At 42.6% G+C, this 23405-nt stretch overlaps 1 protein-coding gene across 1 annotated transcript in view; it reads left to right on the top strand.

Moving 5' to 3' along the window:
- Positions 1-8033: 8033 nt before the first annotated feature.
- The window catches only part of vcam1b (vascular cell adhesion molecule 1b), a 38443-nt gene continuing 23071 nt past the window's right edge, over positions 8034-23405 (top strand). Inside the window, exons 1-6 of the mRNA XM_051932479.1 lie at positions 8034-8420; positions 8657-8911; positions 9524-9832; positions 10850-11116; positions 14985-15257; positions 20883-21191. Of these exons, the coding sequence (XP_051788439.1) occupies positions 8162-8420; positions 8657-8911; positions 9524-9832; positions 10850-11116; positions 14985-15257; positions 20883-21191 (1672 nt within the window). The 5' untranslated portion in view covers positions 8034-8161. The remainder of the gene's footprint in view (positions 8421-8656; positions 8912-9523; positions 9833-10849; positions 11117-14984; positions 15258-20882; positions 21192-23405) is intronic.

Genomic DNA, 23405 nt, shown 5'->3' with positions numbered 1-23405 from the left:
AAGTCTCTCCAAGCTTTGCACCCCTGGATTTGGGCAGTTTATCCCATTCTGACCTTGCCTCATTAAACTGAATGGGAAGTGACTGTAAACTGGCATTTTCAGGTTTCTCCACACATCTTCTATGGAGTTTAAGTCTGGGCTTTGGTTGGGCCACTCGTGGACACTCAGAGACTTGTCCTGAAGCCACCTCAGCGTTGTCTTGGCTGTAGACTTTGAGTCTTTGAGCCGTCACCCCAGTCTGGGGTGGTGTGCACTCTGGAGCAGGTTTTCATCAAGCACCTCTCTGTATTTGGCTGCATTCATCTTTCATTCAGTTCTGAGCAGTTTCACTGTCCCCATAATATGGTGTGACCTTCACAGTGCTTCACTGTAGGGAGGTGATGAGCAGTGCCTGGTCTTCTTCAGACAGAGTCCCTGGAGATCAGCCCAAAGAGTTCAGTTTCTGTCTCTTTAGACCAGAGGCTCTTTCTCCTCATGCTTTCAGATTACAAGTGGGCTGCCATATGCCTTTCACTTAAGGATGGTGTCCGTTTTGCTACTCCACCATAAATGCCTCATTGATGGAGTACTGCTGAGATGTTTGTCCTTCCAGCATGTTCTCCCATCTTAGCAAAGCACTTCTGAAGGTCTGTTAAAGTGACTACTGAGATCTTGCCCTTCTTGCCCGGTTAACTCAGTTTGGGATGGATGGCTAACTCTAGGGAGAGTCCTGGTGGTTCCATACTTCTTCCATTTCAACACTGATTGAGGCCACTCGGCCCCTGGGAACACTCAAAGCCTGAGACGTGTTTTTATCCCTTTGGTCTGATCTGTACCTCACCACGGTTTGATTAAGGGGGTCTACACAGAGTACCTTGGACTTCATGGCTTGGCTTTGGTCCTGACATGTGGTGTGAATTGTGGGACCTTCTATCCACGAGGACAAGTGTGCATTTCTACATTTTTAAATGTTTCTAAATTTTCTTTACACAAAGAACCATAGACACTTGGAATAAGTGACCAAGTAGTGTGGTAGACAGCAAGACTTTATGGACTTTCAAAACTCCACTTGATGTTTATTTGGAAGAAATGTGGACAGGACTGGCGAGCTTTGGTGAGCTAAATGGCCTGCTCTCACCTAGAGTGTTCTAATGACAACCAGTCACTTCAATTGACCACAGGTGGACTCTGGTCAAGTTCTAGAAACATCTCAGGGAAAATTAAAGCAAACAGGAGGCAGTTGAGCACAACTTACAGGAAAAGGGTCTCAATACTTCTAGGAAGGAGAGATTTCAGTTTTTGATTTTTTTTTTTTTAAATTGTAAACATTTCTGTAAACATGCATTCAGTTTATCGTTATGGGTTACTGAGTGTAAATTGATGAAAAATGGCAGATTTATCCATCTATACTAATAAAAGGCAAAGCCCTCACTGACTCACTGACTGACTGACTCACTCATCACTAATTCTCCAACTTCCCGTGTAGGTAGAAGGCTGAAATTTGGCAGGCTCATTCCTTACAGCTTACTTACAAAAGTTAGGCAGGTTTCATTTCGAAATTCTACGCGTAATGGTCATAACTGGAACCTGTTTTTTGTCCATATACTCTAATGGAGGAGGCGGAGTCACGTATCGCGTTATCACGTATTACGCCTCCTACGTAATCACGTGAAGTGAAAACAAGGAAGAGATTTACAGCACGAGTGAAACGCGGGAACGAAGGTAAATGACATTAATTGTTGAGTGTCTTTTAATACTTTGTAAGCATACATGTTAACAGATGTGCAATTAAACGTGTGCATTTACGGGGTGACTTCTCAGGCTTAAAGCTCGAAGTGATCACTCAAGTGAAGGCAGCTTCACAAAAAAAAACAGATCCTTAACAAACTGATATTGGTATATTTTCCCTCAATTTAAAAAGGTTTTCTTTTCTTCTTAATAAAAATTTAAAAGCAGAACTTTGCCGGTGCGAACCGCGGGGATTTGAGCGGCTGACGCATACAGACATATTCATGAGTGCAGGTACTTCGGAAAGAAAGCACCGTGTAAACCTAAAGTTTAAATTAAGTTCATAGACATACAAAAGGTTGCCGTTGATTTCAGGCAAGATTGCTTTTCTCCTGTACAACTATACGTTGCATTCTCAAGAGTGTGCTTGCACAGCTTGGTCATATTACAACCGGAGTGCTGAACTGACAACGTCATATACAAACAGAACAATCGTAAAAACAGGATTAAATAAAAAGGCTGCTTCCGTTGGCAAAGCAACGAAAAAGGAAGACCTTATATGACGTTCGTTTATAAAACAGCGGAGAGGCTGTGTGAAGTCAGCTTCACAAAAAAACAGATCCTTAACAAGTTGTTATTGGTAGATTTTCACTCAATTTAAAAAGGTTTTCTTCTTAATAAAAATTTAAAAGCAGTACTTTGCCGCTGCAAAGCACGGGGATGTATATATATATATATATATATATATAGATAGATAGATAGAGATATATATGTATATATATATAGATAGATAGATAGATAGAGATATAGATAGATAGAGATGTATGTGTATGTATGTAGATATGTATATATGTGTATATATATGTAGATATGTAAATATGTATATATATGTGTCTGTATGTGTGTATATGTATGTGTATATATATGTTGATATATGTATATACATGTGGATGTGTATATGTATATATATATGTATATCTGTAGATATGTGTATATGTAGATATGTATATATAAGTATATATGTTTATGTATATATATGTTTACATAACCTCTTTAACACACTACTTCTCCGCTGCGAAGCGCGGGTATTTTGCTAGTTTATAATAAAATCAACAACTCAATAAAATATGCTGAAATGGAAGGGGTCCAAAGGCTTTATGAAGCCACTGCAGACAGAAAAATAGATGTAAAGGCACTATATAATACATAGATAGATAGATAGATAGGTGTAAAGGCATTATATAACCGATAGATAGAAAGGTACTATATAATAGATAGATAGATAGATGTAAAGGCACTAGAACAAATCACAGTACAGAAACTGCACTCGTTAAAGTAGTAAATGATTTGCGGGTAAATGCAGACAGAGGCCATTTATCTGTTCTTATCCTCTTAGATCTGAGTGCCACATTTGACACCATTGATCACAATATTCTTAGAAATCACCTTAGTCAATGGGTGGGCCTCTCTGGCAGGGTCTTAAATTGGTTTGAATCCTACCTGGCAGGGAGAAAATTCTTTGTTAGTTGTGGTAATTACAACTCAAAGACACATGATATCCTATATGGTGGTCCACAAGGCTCTATCCTGGTCTGCTGCTCTTCTTAAGCTACATGCTTCCGTTAGGTCAGATTATCTCAGGGCACAACGTGAGCTACCACAGCTATGCTGATGACACACAGCTGTATTTATCAATAGCGCCTGATGACCCCGACACTCTTGATTCACTGACACAATGTCTTACTTGGGTTTCTGAGTGGATGAGTAGTAATTTTCTCAAACTAAATAAAAAGAAAACATAAATTTTAGTGATTGGCAATAATGGATATAATGAGGTTATTAGAAATAAACTTGATGCATTGGGATTAAAAGTCAAAACGGAGGTAAAGAATTTAGGGGTAACTGTTGACTCTGACCTGAATTTTAAATCACATATTCATCAGATCACTAGGACAGCATTTTTTCACTTAAGAAACATAGCAAAAGTTAGACCTCTTATATCATTGAAAGATGCTGAGAAATTAGTTCAGGCTTTTGTTTTCAGTCAACTAGATTACTGTAACGCACTCCTCTCAGGACCACCCAAAAAAGACATAAATTGACTGCAACGAGTGCAGAATGGAGCTGCTAGAATCCTAACTAGGAAAAGAAAATCTGAGCACATTTCTCCAGTTTTGATGTCACTACACTGGTCACCTGTGTCATTCAGAATTAACTTTAAAATTCTGCTTATGGTTTATAAAGCCTTAAATGATCTCACCCCATCTTATATATCGGAATGTCTAACGTCTTATATTCCAAATCGTAACCTCAGATCCTCAAATGAGTGTCTCCTTAGAATTCCAAGAGCAAAACTTAAAAGAAGTGGTGTGGCGGGCGGCCTTCTGCTGTTATGCACCTAAAATCTGGAATAGCCTGCCAGTAGGAATTCGCCAGGCTGATACGGTGGAGCACTTTAAAAAACTGCTGAAAACACATTACTTTTAACATGACCTTCTCATAACTTCACCTTCATTTAATCCTGATACTCTGTATATTCAATTCATTATAATAACTATTCATGGTGACTCTAAAATCCGTACTAATCTCTACTCTCTCTTCTGTTTCTTTTTCCGGTTTCTTTGTGGTGGCGGCGGCCTGCACCACCGCCATCTACTCAAAGCACCGTGATGTTCCAACAATGATGGATTAAAAGCCAGAAGTCTGCATGACCATCATCATCAAGTCCTTCCGTGAGAACCCTAAATACAAAGAGGACTATTTCATTTATGTTAATTAGCATGCCCAGAGGGGACTGGGTGGTCTCGTGGCCTGGAACCCCTGCAGATTTTATTTTTTTCTCCAGCTGTCTGGAGTTTTTTTTTTTTTTTTTTTTTTTCTGTCCTCCCTGGCCATCGGACCTTACTCTTATTCTATGTTAATTAATGTTGTCTTATTTTAATTTCTTACTTTGTCTTTTATTTTTCTGTTCTTCATTATGTAAAGCACTTTGAGCTACATTTTTTGTATGAAAATGTGCTATATAAATAAATGTTGTTGTTGTATATAATAGATGGACAGATAGATAGAAAGGCACTATATGATATTTGCATTATTTGACAGTAAAACTATTTTCAACCATTCTATGATCTGCTTCTCGCAACTGAAAGAGGGCACCGTGGCGGATGTTATCCGACTTGCTGACCAACCACAAGCGTTACCTGGTAGGTAACCACCCATACAATCAGATTGTGATTCAGACTGCGAATGCCATGAATGTAATTACCCCGATCTACATGCTGTCAAATGAACGAACCACATGCCGTGGCGCAACGTTAGGGGCTTTGCCTCTAGCGCTGACGTCCAAGGTTCGATTCCCGAGAGGGAGTGCAGTGAATGTGTACGCCTGATGAGCCCAGAATTAGGGCGAAACACGTGTCGCGTACTCTTTGCATTATATGACAGTAAAACTATTTTGAACCATTATATATATATATATATATATATATATATATATATATATATATATATATGTCCTGCGGTGGGTTGGCACCCTGCCCAGGATTGGTTCCCTGCCTTGTGCCCTGTGTTGGCTGGGATTGGCTCCAGCAGACCCCCGTGACCCTGTGTTCGGATTCAGCGGGTTGGAAAATGGATGGATGGATATATATATATATATATATATATATATATATATATATATATATATATAATATAGAGAGATGGGAAAGGCACTATATGATATATACTGTATATAGATAGAGAGATAGGAAACATACTATATAATAGATAGATAGGAAAGGCACTATATGATAGATAGGAAAGGCACTGTATAGACAGATATTATATAACATATAGTTTGAGAAAGCATGTGCAATTTTTTATCCTGTATGTATAATGATTATTTTAGTAGATAATAATTTATGTCCCTTATTAGTTATTTATTTGTCATAGGATGTGTGCTTTTTATATTATTTGTTTGTTATTGTTTGTTGTAGTTGCACTATTTACAGATGTATCTTTTACTTTTTCATTATACTGGTACAATGACATTAAAGGCTGCCTTCCTTCCTAATAGACAGACAGATAAAAATGCACTATATAACAAAGACAGAAAGCACACTATAATAGATAGATGTGAAAAGCACTATATAATATATAGAAGCTTCTCTTATTAAACCAGCAGAGGGCCAACTGATAGCTCTGACTCTTCAGTTCACTTTGATTCTCCTCTGAGCGCCATCTGTGTGTGGTTGGCAAGTTCTCTTTGTGTTTCTAACTACAGTGCAGTAGCGCATCGGAGACTGATTGAATGTGTGTGTACGTTGCTGCGCACTTTGGACCAATAGGCTGCCGTCCCGCCCGGGGTTTGTTCCCGCAGACCTCGCACTGCTACCTGACAATCGGCTCCCTGTGACAAGAACTGAAACTAACGGCTCAGCAAAACGGCTCTCTCGACTATGGAAAGGCGTAGGAGTTTATTAAACTGAATATTTACCGTCTCACTTACTGATCCGGTTTAATCTATAATCGTGGTCGTGGGGAGTAGACACTTACACAGGGCATGTTCAGCTGCGTGTGTGTGTGTGTGTGTCTCATCAGATGGGCCGGCAGCAGATCTGCTGGCACCGAGACTTTCTCTTGGAATTTCCAGTCCCCTTCCTATAAATACGCGCGCTCACAGCTCAGCCAGCGTCGTAGCGCCGACAGGCAGAAGAAGAACAAAAAGAAGAAGGCAGAACGATGGCACTGCATTTGATAATCGTCGCAATGGTCACATTCGTAACTTTAATAACAGGTATTTTGGGTTTATTATTTTAAAGGTCTGCTGATTGGCATCCTCCACAAAATGACTAGGACTTGGCAGTATGCCTCTCTGAGTAATGAATATGATTTGAAGCGATATAAATTGCACACTCTTAAAATAATGGTTCTGTAATGGTATTTTACCGGGCTGTGTGGTTTCCCGCTGAAGCACCACGCTACAAAGGACCATTTCTTTTTGGAGAAGCTTATTTGTGTATAAAATGTGTTCTTTGGGCTTTATAAAAGTTCCTGTAAGGTTCTGGACTTCCAACCCTGAGGTTGTAGGTTCAAATCCCGCTGCTGCCACTGCCGTGAGATCCTGAGCAAGTCACTTCACCTGCCTATAGGCTCCGAAAGGGGATGGGGGGGGGATAAGAAATGTACCCATCTCTGAAATGCAAGTCACCTTGGATAAAGGAGTCAGATTAATAATAATAATAATAACAGTAATAATGTGGACAAGACAGAAATGTGAATGTGTATTGCAGGATTCCATATTTAGTAAACCTGAATGTTATTCTCCTTTTAAAACCATGAGCTCATATAAATTTTAGAAATCTGTTATCTATTCATGATTTTTTATGGACCCTGTTATGGATCTAAAGATTCTTTCTGGAACCTGATGGTCCTTTTGGGAACCAAAAATGGTTCCTCTGTATTGGCATCGCACTGAAGAAGCGCCCTGACACCTTAATTTTTAAGAGTGTAAGGTTCTCTCCGGGCAGGAAACCAACGTCAGTTCTTCACGTGCCTTAACCTGCAAATCGTATATAATCGATCTGTTATTTATTTATTAATTTAATTTCAACAACAGGTGAGCATCTGGTGATCATACCTAAGGAAACAATTGCCGAAGTGGGGACCCTCACTGTGATCGAGTGCAAGAGCTCAGGGTGTGAGGCTCCAGAGTACTGGTGGTCCACAGTAGAAGACATTCCCATGCCGGGGTCACCCGAAAACAACCGGATCAACGTTACCCCCAAAGTGGAGGATGATGGCTACCTTTACGTGTGCAATGTGAAGTGCGGAAACGAAATAAAACAAAAATTGACGAAGCTGATCTTGTTCGGTAAGTCCAGAAGTGCGAACCATTGGGTTATTACCGCAGGGTTCAAGTAATCCGTCAGTTAAGGGCTAACTTATTTAGATCTGTAACAGTGAATAACCATGCAGTATAACTGGTGAGAGATTTGTGAAATACCAAAGGTTCCGGACTCTCGCTGCATATAACGCGGGATAGTTCAGGTTTTCTTAATCTGTTAGTATCCGTAGCCTACCATAAATTAAATATTTTACTTTATAAAAACTTTTTCAAAGCACAAATAACCAACTTCATATGCAAAGAACCTGTCCCAGAATGAAATGTGCTTTGTCGGGCAATGGAGTTAAGAGGAACCGCGCAACATAGTCAAGAACCAAATAGTGCCAGTAAAGAATCGTCATTTTAAGAAGGATGGGTAGAAAGTGTACCAGTGAGTATACCGGCCCACTTCAAACGCTGCTCGAAGATCAGTTTAGGTTCAAAAAATAATAAATGGTAGTAAAAGTGGAGTTGCTGTGGAAATTAAAATGCTTACTGCTGCTCGGGTTTAATTCCGAACGTGCTGACTGGACGTTTTCTTCCTTCTCAGCGCTGCAGTCACCTCCTGCGATTCAAGTTAAAAACTGCATGGAGGACGGCGTGCCGGCGCTGACTCTGACGTGCAGTGTAGACGGCGTGTACTCGCAGAGAGAAGCGACAATCCAGTGGCTTCACGGGGACAGTGTACTGAAGGAGGAAGAATTTGGAGATTTCGCTGTCACATCAGAATACAGGATGTCCCCACAGAACACAGAAGATGACATTGTCTGCAGAGTGACAGTACATGTTGGCGACGACGACCCGAAAATAATAACCAAATCAAGCAGCATTTCACCAAGTGATCTGTGTAAGTACTTTATACTATCAAACTGAAACAATTCACAAGTTAATATGTACAGCAATAGCGTGTCACAGTATGGGGAATGTTTGTAAAAAAAATGCATTGTGACGTTGGTCATGTTAGATATTTGCATTTTCTCCCGAGTTTACCTCTCGTATCTCGTGGACAAGTTTGTGACGTTGATTTCGTTATACTCGAGTTGCTTTAATTTCAGTGATTTTTTTTTATACTTTTTGCAATAGGTAAATATGAGGTGATCATACCGAGCGAGACAATTGCCGAAGTGGGGACCCTCACTATGATCGAGTGCCGGAGCACAGGGTGCGACTCTCCAGAGTATTGGTGGTCCACAGTAGAAGACATTCCCACGCCGGGGTCATCTGAAAATAACCGAATCAACATTATCCCCAAAGTGGAGCACGATGGCTACCTTTACGTGTGCAATGTGAAGTGCGGACGCGAAACAAAACAAAAACGGACGAAACTGACGGTGTTCGGTGAGTCCAGGAGTGCGGAGTATTGGGTTATTACATCTGTCATCTGAATGCTGCTGTGTAGTTGCATCGTGTGTGTGGCCGCTGCCTGAATCCACAACAGCTGGACTTGTAACTCCGGTTCCCATTGCACTGCTGGATGTTGAGAAGGAGCTGGACAGACGGCTGTTTATCGCAATATGAGTTCGTCCTTTTAATATTCCGAGTTGACGGTTTCGGGTTGACTTTGTCGTGGTGTTGTGTTTCATGCTGCTGGCTCTTTTCCTTTGTCGCTTTTGCAGCTTTTTCCAGGGTTTCAAAGGGTCTTCTGGGTTTTTCAAAAGCAGACAAAACGCGCACATTGACGTTAATTTCTTATTTTAAAATGACACAAATGCGACCAATTACACTAGAAGGTGTCATCTTAGTGATTGGTGCGCAGTCCAGCCTTTTGCATTAAATTAATCTGCTGTTCCTATGTTGTTGTTGGTTCCTGTTATGGTCTTGTGCCTCAGGACCCCTTAAATTCAGTTTGGGCTAAACATAAAAAGGGAGTCGGGGTAGGGATATTAAAATGTATACTGATGCACAGGTTTAATTCCAGATGTGCTGACCTGATCTTTTCTGCCTTTGCAGCTCTCCCTTCACCGCCTGTAATTCAAGCTAAAAACGGCACGGAGGACGGCTCGGCGGCGGTGACTCTCACGTGCAGCGCGGACGGCGTGTACTCAAAGAGAGGAGCGACAATCCAGTGGCTGCACGGGGACAGTCTACTGAAGGAATTTCACGATTCTGCAGTGACATCGGAATACACGTCGGAATACAGGGTGTCCCCAAAGAATGGAGAGGGTTACATCGTCTGCAAAGTGACAATACTTGTTGGCGACCATGACAACGACCAGCAAATAATAACTAAATCAAGCAGCATATCACTAAGTGACCTGTGTAAGTGTTCCGTTTTGATACACTGAAGGAATTCGCAAATTACCATGAAGAGCAAACAGTAAATGAGAATGTTTGTAAAAATGCACTTTAACGTAGGACATGTTAACCTTTATAGGGTTATTTTTACAGGATGCTCGAGCTTTTCTCCTACATTCTTAAAAAATCTAGTTCTTTAATGGCGTTTTATGGGTCGTGTGGTTGTTGCTCGAAAAAGAACCATTTCATTCTGGGAAGGGTTCTTAACATGCAAAGTTGGATCCTCCGGCTTTAAAAATGTTCCTTATGTGAGCGAAACAGGAATGTTTACTATATAGAAGGCAGGATATAAACATCAAGAAAACCTGAATTTAGCCTCTGCTAGGAGTCCTTTAAAGATCATGGACCCTGATCTAAATAAAAGGTTCCATGGATGGTGCTTTTGGGAAGCAAAAATGGTTCCCTTGTGGCGTCGCTCTGAAGACCCAGTCTGGCACCGTTATTTTTAACGGACTCCGGCAATCCATATATGTAGGGTGGCACGTGCTCCGGACACCGAGGGTGACCCCAGAACCCATACCTCCAATCCCCAAAGCCTAGGGCCCCACATGGGCTTTGATTGGCACTGTTGTTCTCTTGGTATTTTGGTTTTCCCCACACGTCCCAACGACATGTTTACTTAGCAACTCCAAAGTATGCCCTGCAGTGGACTGGCATCAATTCCCATATCCTGCCCCGAACCCAGCACTCCCGAGATGGCTCTGGTCATTTCTTGTTTCTGAATTTGCTAAAAATGTATTTTTATTTCTCCAGTTTGTTGCTTGCAGAAACCTCTCTGAGATGATTACTGCATTGTACTCAATTAGTGAAAATGATCCCACCCATGTTATGTCAAATGATCAAATATAAAATTAAACGATTTTATTTATCTGATATTTCGCCACTTCGAAGAAATGCAGATCCGTCAACCCAGTCCTAACCCCAACCCCACGGCACTTGCAGCCCACAATAATGTGACTTCCCTCTGTTTGTTCCTTGCAGATGCTCCGTCGCAGGTTCGCATCTCAGTGTTTCCAGACAGCACCGTGAGAGAAGGCGATATGGTGAACCTCAGCTGTGCTGCCGACAGCAGATGGCCACCTCAGATACGATGGAGCCGAAGACTCGCCAACGGGCAGTTTGAAAAAGTCTCCGATGACGCCGTGTTGCTGATCGATGAGGCGCTGCAGACTCACGGCGGGACGTACCAGTGCGAAGCTTTCAGCGTGTACGGGAGCAGCTCGGCTAACGTCAGCGTCACAGTTGAAGGTGAGCCGAAACACCTGCTGAATTCATTTTGGATAATAAAAATAATAATAATCACTTTTAAAAGGAAATGGGAGCTGGATTCTGTAAAACAGGATATGTCAAACCTATGAACGAACCACCTCGCGATGACACATATATATCAATGTTTTTTTTTAAATATACTTAAAATACCAGAAGCGTACATGTACATAGCACGAAATATTATGATTAGAAACCGTCTTTCATTTTTATCATATTGCACGCACTTTCCCGCCATCCTACCTTCTTTATGGTCAACGCTGCAGTCTCCCGCCTCCAAGTCCTCGCCGGTCTCTGCAAATAATCCCGCGCTTCCGGTTTCTCTGTTTTCTGATTGGACACTGTAGCGTGGTGGTTATGCACATCCGGTTTGTACCTTTTCATTTTTCGGCTTCTGCGGCATTTTCTGGTTGAGGAATATGAGTAACATATTCGGCGTTTATGCTGCATTTATGTGCAACTTGCAGTTCTGCGCGTTTTAATGGTATCTTTTTTTGATGTGTTTACGAAGTGCTTATTCTTTTGTTCCACACTAGCACGGAGTCCGCTTTTCGGCACACCGCCCTCCACGTGCACCTGTCGCGGGTCTGGTAGAGTACACCGTTTTGGGGTAATGTTCTCGTCTGTAGTCTTCAAGTGTTCTTTACTTTTCCATTCCTGTACGTTCAATTCTTTCAGTTGTTGCATTCCCAGCCTTTTTAACTCCAAGTTTGTCGCTGCTTGACAGTTTTTCTATTTCCAGTATTTTTCCTTTACTGGGATTTGCTGGATTTCCCACTTGTTGCTTATATGTTGTTGCGCCTCCAGCTTTAAAAATACGTTTCGCAGAAGATGTTTTTAAATTCTGTTCCATTGTTTGCAGCGCTTTTATAATTGTGATTTCTGATTTGTTGTTTATTCCATCGTCGATTTTTGGTCGTGGTGACTTTACTCCTTTGAGCCCTTAGCGAGGCCATTAACCTGCAATTGCTTCGTCCTGGACATGACGTTAATCTGCAAGCTGGCCCTCCAAATGCAGGGGAAACTTGGGTGTTGGTGGTAGGATTGGCACTCCAGCCACCTTAAAAACCTCACCCAGTTCCAGTGTGGCGCTAAGGTGTCATCCGGGTCCTAGTCCAGGTGGTTCTTCGTGTGGCGGGTGCGGCAAAGCGCTATCAGCGCATGCTCCAAACACGCCTCCCTTTCTCTTTCTCTCTCGGTTACGTGAAGAGCGAATTTGCGGCATTTTCTCGTTTGATGGCTGTTTTTTTTATCTGTCATTATATTTTGAAAATCTCTGCGATATGCAATATAACTTTTCACATGTCATTTAATATGTATAAGTTGATGTCTATAAAAGTTCTTAGGTAGGCCTATTTTTAGTATTGTATATTTGGAACAACACGGGAGGTTGTTACAGTCTTATGATCTTTTTGATGTGTATGTGTTGGTGTGTTTATTCTTTGTACATTTTCACCCCCTTGTTCCAGTATTTGGCACTCATTCCCTGCTTTGTCAGGAAAGACACTAGACTGCTGTGGCACTCAAAACTTTGACACTGGGGATACCTTTGATTTTGGTGCTGGGTCTTTCATACCACAGTGAGGTTTTAAGATAGTGCCTTATCCTGGAATTTTCAGCCCTGAAACTAATTTAATTTGTCTCTGGGAGGTACACTTTATGAAGCATTGTTTATAGAAGTTGGGTTCTGCCTTCAAGTTACATACCCAGGCAGCACCAGGTGCGGCTCTAGTCTTTTCATAAAACAGCTGCTAGAACTTGGCTAATTCCATTTGCAAAATCTCAGATCGTTCATTTTCAGTGGCAGGGTGTGTAAATGCAGCAAAAACTGGTAGTGAGATTTATGAGTTGTGTCTACCACATTTTACTCCTTTGACACTTACAAAAAGCAAAATGTGATTAGTCTGCAAAACCTGGCAGGGCACCAGTAAGGGTAATTTATAGTCAGCCTGACTATGTTTTGTTTTAAGCTTCTTTTATTTGTCTTGGCTGTCTTCCCATTTCCCAAAGACATTCAGGGTAGGCCGTGTGACAGTTGGCTCCAACTTGGTTTTCAGAAGGTTGGCTTCGTCACAACATCCAAAATGAGTTAAGCCGCTTCAGACAATGGATAAGTTTTGAGCCACAGAGTACTTTAAAAGAGAACAAGAGTGCATGTTATGCAATGTAAGGCTTGGGAGCTAAAATCAATCACGTCTGAGCATCCGAGGACCAGCACAACGCAACGAGAAACGTGAATGCAAAGCACTCAATGAAAAATCAAACACTGTTTTATATAGCACCTTTCACAGATGGCACTCTATAAATCATGCACAAATATCACATTATGGGGGATAATAATCCAAATACATGGTCATTCAGATAAATCAATCATTTATTATAGCTTATTTCACACAAGTCACTAATGCAAGGCACATTTAAAATGTTATAGCTACACTAGCTGTGCCACCCTTGTAAGACGGGTTGAAATCTCAGTAATCAACGTAGACATCAGGGTTAACGTTTCCAGTGTACCATAATGTGTTTTGTAATGTGTGCAGCAATAAAATGCATTGCTGCAAATGTTTGTGATGCACCATCTGTTGGAATGTCAAAAGTAATGCAAACGTCTCTGTTATGGGATTCGCAGTGTAAATGGTTGTGATGCACCATCTGTTGGAGTGGAAAGTGCAATGCATTTTATATTTCAAAATGTTTTGTAATGACATAGACATAAGCACCGGACAGACACACACGTTAAAGGTAGCATTCCCAACTAATTGGGTAGAAGTCATGGATAAGTCTTAATACTGTGGATAGAAGAACATCTTTGTGTCAAAACAAAATTCAAAAATGATTGAAAGAAGTGGGCGCTGCACACTCTTAAAGTGCCAATTAGAACTAAAACTGGTTCTTCAGAGCAATACCATAGGGGAACCGCTTTTCGTTCCCCAAAGATCTGTACATATGAGGGTTTCAGAAAGAACGTTTACCTCTATAGATCAGTATCAGCTTCCATAAGTAACCATGAATAGAAGTTAACAGATCTGTAAAATACCAATGCGGCCCTAACTGTTAAAGGACAGTAACACAGGCTCTAAACTCAGGTTTTCTTGATCTGTCAGTGTTCTGCTTGTCTAATCTACATTAAAGACTTCTGTTTTAGGAACCTTTTCAAACCCCAAAGATCCGCTTTGATGTGCAGACAGCTCTCCACAAAATGAAGTGGTTCTTTTTCAAGCAATGGCACCACACAGCCCAGTAAAGTGCCATTATTTTTAAGAGTGTAGTCGGTTGACTGACAGATTCGGCAGCAGTGAAAGACGTCGTTGTAGGGTCAGTTCTAAAAGAACTAAAGACGAGGATAGAAAGAGAAACATGTTAGCGTATTGTTGAGTCCTGTGGGATAGCTGACTGACAGAGGGGCACCATAGAGCCTGATAACCTCTACTGAAGGTGGTCTTGGACTCCGTAGTGTTAAGGTGAGCCACCGGTCTACACAGGCTTAGTGATGGACTAAAGTTTTAAGAGATGAGTCCATGTCCGTGGACTTATGAGACTGCAGTCCTAAGCACAGCACTCTTTTGCAGTACTGTATAACAAACCTTTTAGCCATTCCTACTATTAATATAGCGCCTGACACAATGAATATAACCATAATGCCCAATAGAAGCATGGGGGTTTGAATTTTGTGGTTTTTGCAAGAATAAAATACAAAGTAATAGCCAGGTGATTTGATTATCTTTTCAACCCTCATTTAAATATCATGAAGACAAATGATACATTTGTAATTCTAGAAGTTTATTTTCTCATTAGAAATACATGAGTACGATTTACTCCATGTGTTTCTCTTTCTCTCTTACTACACCAGCTGCCTCTTTCGAAGCTGAAACCCGGCCTGTGCAAGGCAGGACCACTGTGATGCTGGGAAGCCCACTGGATGTGATTTGCTGTGCCGATGGTTGCTCTTCTCCGCACTTTAACTGGACTAAAGAAATGGACAACCCTTCAAACAGCAGTACTCTGGCTCTGGAGTCCCGGCTCTCATTCCCAGGCGTCAGAGTTGAGGATGGAGGTTCTTACCTCTGTGAGGTCAGGTGTGGATCTGTGAGGAAATCCAGTCGCATTCAGATCACGGTCTATGGTAGGTGTGCATCAGCTCAGAGCTTCAGTATGAATGGGAAATGCCGGTAGAATAAATCTGTGTTGTATACAGAGTGTTCACAATCCGCAGTACGAAATTAGCATTTGGTCACAGATCGATAACAAGATCATTCAGTGCGAGGAAAATGTCGAAATGCCAGACCCCATTTGATGTCCCTTTAGACTAATTTTGGTGACGAGACGTCAGCTGGCCTACCGTAGACAATGTCTCTGCACAAACTTTTGTTCCCATTCTGCTTGTCATGTTGGTTCTAATTCACTTTCTAAGTAGCAGATTCTCTTCCTATTTCTATTATCATTGATTTTTCCTATTCTATTCCCGTTCCCATTTCTTTTTCTTACATAGCCCCACTCTCATTGCTGTTCCCATTCCAATTTGCACTCTAATTCCTTTTCCAGTATTCACTCCATATCGAGCTCCTGTTTACATTCCATTTCTTCCCTAATGTCTTGTCAATTTCAAATTCTGTCCCGTTCTGTTCCTATTCTTTTCAATGTTACCATTCCTGCCTGCATCCTCATTTTCCAGTTTTTATTCTCATTGGTAATCCAGCCTGTTGCTGTTCCCATTCCTGTTCTCATTTCAATTCCTGTTTCATATCGTTTTCTTTGCTATTTTTCCCCTCATATTCTTTGCCATTATTATAAATTTCTATGGGACTCCCTAGTCCTGTTTGCTTTTTTTCTTATTATCAATGCAAAAAAGTTCCGTCTATCATATAGAGTTTTACATATTAATCAATCCACCCTGCCCAGGGTTTCTTTCCTGCCTTGCACCCTGTGTTGGCTGGGATTGGCTCCAGCAGACCCCTGTGACCCTGTAGTTAGGATATAGCGGGTTGGATAATGGATGGATGGATATTAATCAATTGATATGTAAAGCTGTCTACTCTAGTGTCTCTTAGATCTATCAGTCTGGTTTTATTTTTGTTTTCCAAGTAGTTTGTACAAAGCAAAGATGAAACTCCAATGTCATTTCATTCTCAATTCTATTTGATTATTTAGCATTTAATTTCTTTCTCCTGTGATATCTTTTTTGTTTTGTGCTGCGGTTGCTGTGACACATCAGTGTAGTGCTAAGGGACGGTTACTGAAATTCCCATTTGCTTTTGTGTTGACTCCGCTGTCTCTCCGAGTGGAACCATCCAAGATTCAGGATTGATGATTACAATTAATGAGATGTCTTGTGTGTTTTTTTTTTTTAATTAATTAATTTATTTATTTTCCTGTGCACAAATTTATATTGTGTTTATTTGACCTCAATTTCTGATTTTAGTACAGAGTCCATTAGCTTGCGACTTTTGTCTGTTTTTTTTTTTTAACATAACAACATCCATCTCCTGATCGTGTTTGATGTTATTTACTTATCATTGGCAGAGAGCCCAGCTGTTTTTATTCCCATTCCTGTTCTAATTTTGTTTAACTAATGCCGCAATCCATTTGAACTGGGAAGTCTCAATTTCCGAGTTTCAACTGTTCCAGTTCTGCCCACAAAAGTCAAATCTCCTACTCGGTAACTCGGGCCTGGAGTGTCAAGTCAGAGTTTGTCCAACTTCAGATTATGATATCAATCCAACCTGGTGACTTACACCACCAAGTGCAGTGCAAACTGTAGTATTATGGTGTTTAGCAGCACTTCTGTTTGTGTCTCGTTAAATCGTCCGGGCACACAGTACTGTCCCACTTCTATCACTGGACATTTTGCTTGGCTCTGCAAAATACCACGTAATGCGTTGTTATCAACTGGTGTTTATTCCGAAAAAGCAAACACAACAAAATTCTTCCTGAGGGTGTCTATATTAGTTTTCTGAATGTTTTACTGGAACACTGTCAGCTCGGGTGTGATTTCATTGCCAGGTCCGACATCTGACTTCCAAATTAAATGGAACGCAGTATTATGCTCCCACCCTGGTTGCTGATCCTATTCACTTTTTTTTGTATTTCTGGATTGTTCCGTTCCTATTTTATTTCCCCTTCACATTCTTGTTCTTCTAGATGTTCTCATTTCCACCCCCCTTCTCATTCTTGTTCCCTTTCTGTCCTGTTGTTGTTCCCACTTGTCTGTTTTTTTATTTGTTTATTTATTTTTTTGCCTTCCTATTATACAGTCGTGGCCAAAAGTTTTGAGAATGACACAAATATTAATTTTCACAAAGTTTCCTGCCTCTGTGTTTATGATGGCAATTGGCATCGACTCCAGAATGTTCTGAAGAGCGATCAGAGGAATTGCAATTCATTGCAAAGTCCCTCTTTGCCATGAAAATGAATGTAATCCAAAAAAAAAAAAACATTTCCACTGCTGTTGTGAAGAAGGCTTCAGGACGCCCAAGAGGGTCCAGCAAGCACCAGGAGCATCTTCTAAAGTGGATTCAGCTGTGGGCACCACCAGGGCAGAGCTTGCTCAGGAATGGCAGCAGGCAGTTGTGAGTGAGGCCAAGACTTTTGGAGGATGGCCTGGTGGGCATCAAGAAGGGCAGCAAAGAAGCCATCAGGGACAGACTGATGTTATGCAGAAGGTCCAGGGATTGGACTGCTGAGGTAAAGTCATTTTATCTGATGAATCCCCTTTCTGATTGTTTGGGGCATCCAAAACAAAGAAAAGAAAAGGTGAGCAGCACTACCATCAGTCCTGTGTCAGGCCAACAGTAAAGCATCTTGAGACCATTCATGTTACGTGGGGTTGCTTCTCACTCACAATTCTGCCTAAGAACACAGCCACGAATAAAGAATGGGACCAAACACCCTCTGAGAGCAACTTCTCCCAACCATCCAACAACAGTTTGGTGACCAACATGATGGAACACCGGGCCATAAGGCAAAAGTGAGAACGAAGTGGCTTGGGGAACAAAACATTGAAATTTGGGGTCCATGGCCAGGAAACTCCCCAGACCTGAGAACTTGTGGTCAAGAGGTAGGTAGACAATCAAAAACCCACCAATTCTGACAAACTCCAAGCATCGATTATGCAAGAATGGGCAGCCATCAATCAGGATTTGGCCCAGAAGTTGACTGACAGCATGCCAGGGTGAATTCTTGAGAAAGAAAGAAGGGCCAACGCTGCAAATAATGACTCTGCGCATAAACTGAATGTACCGTATATACTCATGTATAAGTCGACTCTTGAAACCTGAAAAATTGATCATAAAATGAGACCCTGACTTATACGCCCTTTCAAAAATACGACACTCAGATTTTTTTTTTTTTTTACTCGCTTCACTCACCAACCCCTCCCACCCCCCCGACCCCTCCTATGCATCGCACCGTTGTGAAGAGGAGGGCTGAACGCACCCCTAGGAGATGCGGCCGCTCCTCAGAAACCCCTCTTACATGGTGATACAATGGGAAACTCGATCAGTTTGTGGCTTGCTGCTGCCGCCATACCGTGTGATCTGAACTTCGCTCGCATAACAATTCCTCCCCACTAAACCCAGCGCCATGCGCCATAATGAAGAGTGTGGGTGAATGCACAGCGAGGTGACGCGGTCGATCCTCATAAACAGTGATATATTGGAACACAAATGACAGTTGTTTTTATTACCTCCTCTCTGCTCGATCAGCTACTGGCTTACTGCTGCTTCCATTCTGCGTGATCGGCACTTTGAACGTTTAAAAGCCTGTACAGCACCTGTCCGTTTGTCCTCAAACACTATGCAATCTCTCTTTCCGTTATTTCACCGAGTGATATTTTCCGTTTTGTTTGTGCTAATGTGATCTTTTCACTCATTTTTTGGAGACTTTTGAATTTTCATACTTCCATTATCTCTAACCTGCTCTGCATGTGTATCACGGGACTTGCTTACAAAGGTTGTAAGTATGACCTGACGTGCCTGTCTCGCGGGATGTGAAAGTGTCTCTCTGTCTTTCTTCAAAAGATCACGTCTCGCTGCCGGAAAAAAAAGTCTCGTTCCAAGATTTTTTTTTTATATACTAGAGAGACATCATCTTGGCTCCTCCAAGCTCGCTTCGGTTTCTCAGGCATATCGAATTTTGTTACAGCAGCTCAGTTCTCAATTTCTTTCGCTATTTTCTATTTTCATATTTTCTTCTGATTGAACGCTCCATCGTAGATAAGGGATGCTCTTACGATGAGGGTGTGAGATACAAAAAACACAAAACTGTGCAAACGTCTCTTCGGAATAGTTTGGGTGTCACCGTGTGGTCACGTAGGCACAACACATAGAAAACAAAGGCCGTGCGCTCCGTGGTGACTCTCTCAGGTGGGTGTTAGCATATCGTAATCCCTTAGACCAATAGCGGGAGTTTTCCACATTCAATTTACACAGCCGACATTTTAAAATACCGGAAATCGTACAGTAAAGTCAAGCTCCGACTTATCCACGGGAGAACTGAAATGCAAGTATATACGGTAATTGTCAATAGAATAGAATAGAATGCCTTTTATTGTCACTATACACATGTACAATAAGATTAAAAGCAGCTCCTCCAGTGCAGACATATACAGTATGGAGAACACAACACATAAACGGTGCAAAAAGTTGACGCACAGTTGATGGATAGAAGGAAGTCCAGGGGTTGGGGGGTTCGACTGTGTAGTCAGTGCATGTGTGAGTTTAGAATGGTTATGGCTGTTCTTGAGTCAGTTTGTCCTTGTTGTGATGCACCTGTAGTGCCACCCTGAGGGCAGCAGGTCAAACGGATCAGAGCCAGGGTGGCAGCTGTCCTTGATGGTGTTTTTTGCTCTGCTGAGGCGGCGGGAGGTGTGAATGTCCATCAGGGAGGGGAGAGGGCAGCCGATGATCTTCTGTGCTGCGTTTACTACTCTCTGAAGCCTCTCCGTCTGCCGTACCATTCTGTGATACAATATGTCAGCAGGCTCTCGATGGACGAGCAGTAGAAGGTCAGTAGCAGGTTGGAGTTCAGGTTGTGCTTTCTGAGGACCCTCAGGAAGTGTAGCCGCTGCTGAGCCTCCTTGATGACTGCTGTGATGTTGTCTGTCCAAGAGATGTCAGCGGAGATGAGGACGCAGAGAAACCGGAAGGTACGCACCCTCTCCACACACTTGCCATTGATGTAAAGGGGGGCTGTGCCTCCTGAAGTCGACAATGCTCTCCTTGGTTTTCCTGGTGTTCAGGGTCAGATTGTTCTTTGAACACCAGGCTGCCAACTTCAGGACCTCCGCCCTGTAATCTGCCTCGCCTCCCTTTGAGAGGAGTCCGACCACTGTGGTGTCGTCAGCAAACTTGACGATGAGGTTGTTGTTGTGGGCCGGACTGCAGTCGTGGGTGTAGAGACAGCACAGGAGGGGGCTCAGCACACAGCCTTGTGGGGTACCGGTGTTCAGTGTGCGAATGGAGGAGTGGTGGGGGCCGAGTCTCACAGTCTGGAGCTGGTTGGTAAGAAAGCCTTTGAAACTTCTGAACTGCTTGTAATTCTACCTCAATATACCAGAGAAACATCTGACAAAAAGATCTAAAAGCACTGAAGCAGCAAACTTTGTGAAAACCAACACTTGTGCCATTCTCAAAACGTTTGGCCACGACTGTAATTGCTGATGTTACTTTACACATCATCTTTTTAGGAGATAGAAATTGTGACTAATTGGCTCAGATGTCCCCAAAACCTGACGGGCCGCCTTTCGTTGTAGCTTTTCCTCAGGATCCTGTCATTGATTCTGTCGGCATCTTCCGGGAAGGAGAAGAAGCTACGGTCACCTGCACCATCCAAGATGTGTACCCGGCCAGCAGTATGGAGATCCAATGGCTGGAAGGAGAAACAATTTTAGAGTCCCACACAGGAAGCGGTGCTGTGGTGCAGAACGTCACCTCCTGCTATAAGTGGGCCCCCAAAGCCGAGGACAGAAAGAAGCAGGTGTCCTGCAGAGCCGTGCTGCACGTGGACGGGATACCAGAGGAGCAAAGGAGCAGACTGGCTGTGGCGGACATCGATGTGTTCAGTGAGTAACCGACAAGGTGCCTTGTGAATAATTGCTAGGGGGTTACCTGGTGTTCAGTGGACTCACCAAGCCCACTGCACACTTTATCGTGTTGCAGATTTAATTTTTAAAGAGATACATTTGTCATTTATGCTCATCAATCTACACTCAATAAGCCACAATGACCAAGTGACACCATGTTTTCAGAAACGTATTAAAAATCAAAAACTAAATCTCTCCCCCATAGATTATTCAGACCCTTAATTCAGTACTTCTTGGAAGCGCATTTGGCAGCAGTTACACCTTTGACTCTTCTTGAGGAGTCTTCTTTGCCTACCTACGTTTGGACAGTTTATCCCATTTTTCCTGGCTATTCCTCTAAGGCTTCTTTAGACAGGAGGGGAGGTGACTGTAGCCTGCCATCTTCTGGACTCTCCACTCATGTTCTATGGGGTTTTGACCAGGGGCTTTGGCTGAGGCCCCCCTCATGGATAGTGAGAGACTCGTTCTGAAGCCACTCCAGCATGTTCTTGGATGTGTGCTTTAGGACATTGTAGTGTGTCGCCTCAGTCTGAAGAGGCCCGCACTCTGGAGCAGATTTCTTTCAAGGACCTCTCTAAATTTGAAAGTTCTGCTCAGTCTCCTTGTCCCTGCACCCACATAGCGTGATGCTGCCAACACCATGTGATGAGCAGCAGTGCCCGGTCTTTGGCAGACATAGTGCTTGGAGTTCTGCCCGGAGAGTTCAGTTTTTCCCTCCTCAGACCGGAGTCCTTTAAGTGACGTTTGTCAAAGTCCAAGTGGGCTGTCAGATGCCTCTTACTCGAGAGTGGCGTCCGTCCAGCAATCAAGCACTTATGGTAGAGTGGCTAAAGTGCAGCTGAGAAGGTCGTCCTTCCAACGAGTTCCCCCATCTCAGCAGAGGAGGACTTGTGAAGCTCTGTTAGAAGGGACCACTGGGTTCTTGGTCACCTCCATGACTTGCCAAGTTACTTAGAAAGCCAACTCAAGGAAGATTCCTGGTGGCTTCAAATTTCTTCCATGTCACAACCATTGAGAGCAGTGTGCTCTTATGAACACTCGAACCTTTACAAATGGTTTTATCCCTTCACCCTGCTCTGTGCCTCACCATAATTTGATCATGGAGGTCTACAGAGAGTCCCTTGGACTTCATGGCTTGGTTTTTGTCCCGGCATGCAGTGTGACTTTTGGGACCTTCTATGCACAGGTACAGGTGTGCCTTCTTACACAAGGTCCAGGCCATTCAGTGTGCCACAGGCGGACTCCGGTCAAGTTCTAGAAACATCTCAAAGATCACTAAAAGAAATGGGAGGCACCTGAGTACAGCAAAGGATCTGAATACTTCTAGGAATGAAAGATTTCATTTTTTTTTTTTTTATTAAATTTACAAACCTTTCTGAAAACCTCACGTTGTCATTATGGGTTATTGAGTGTAGATTGAGGGATACAATGGCAACTGTCAGTCAGTCAGTCAATGTCCACCCGCTATATCCTAACACAGGGTCACGGGGGTCTGATGGAGCCAATCCCAGCCAGCACAGGGCGCAAGGTAGGAACAAATACAGGGCAGGGCGCCAGCTCACCGCAGGGCACACACATGCACACACACACACACACACACGCACGCACTAGGGACAATTTAGGATCACCAATGCACCTAACCTGCATGTCTTTGGACTGTGGGAGGAAACCCACGCAGACACGGGGAGAACATGCAAACTCCACACAGGGAGGACCTGGGAAGTGAACCACTACGCCACCGACAATGGCAACTGTTTCCATTGAAAACGTAATCTACAACAGAATCAAATGTAGAGATAGTGAAAGGGTCGGAATATTCTGAGTCCCCTGTATGTTGGAGCAGCTTTGTGCTCCTGGACGCGTGCGTTTGGACATTCAAACAGCCTGACTTCTCATCAGCTCTCCTTCTGAGGCTCTTTTGTGTTTTCTACACGAGTGTAAAAACTCTTGAAATGAGTCTGCTGCTTGGGGGCCGAGTGAAGCCTTTCTGGATTTATCAGAATTTCACGATAATATTTCAGTAACAAGTAATCTACACTGGTCAGACTTCAGGTCCCCTGAGCCCCATTTGTCCAACTTCAGATTATGATGTCAATCCAACCTGATGACATACCTGGTAGACCCAGAAAACCGTTTAAGTGGCTTCAGTGTCCAACTGGGCAAGAACACCTGGGGGCTAGTGGCCACAAAAAA

Source organism: Erpetoichthys calabaricus, chromosome 10 (genome assembly GCF_900747795.2).
Source record: "Erpetoichthys calabaricus chromosome 10, fErpCal1.3, whole genome shotgun sequence".
NCBI lineage: Eukaryota > Metazoa > Chordata > Cladistia > Polypteriformes > Polypteridae > Erpetoichthys > Erpetoichthys calabaricus.
This window is presented reverse-complemented; position numbering and strand designations above follow the sequence as displayed.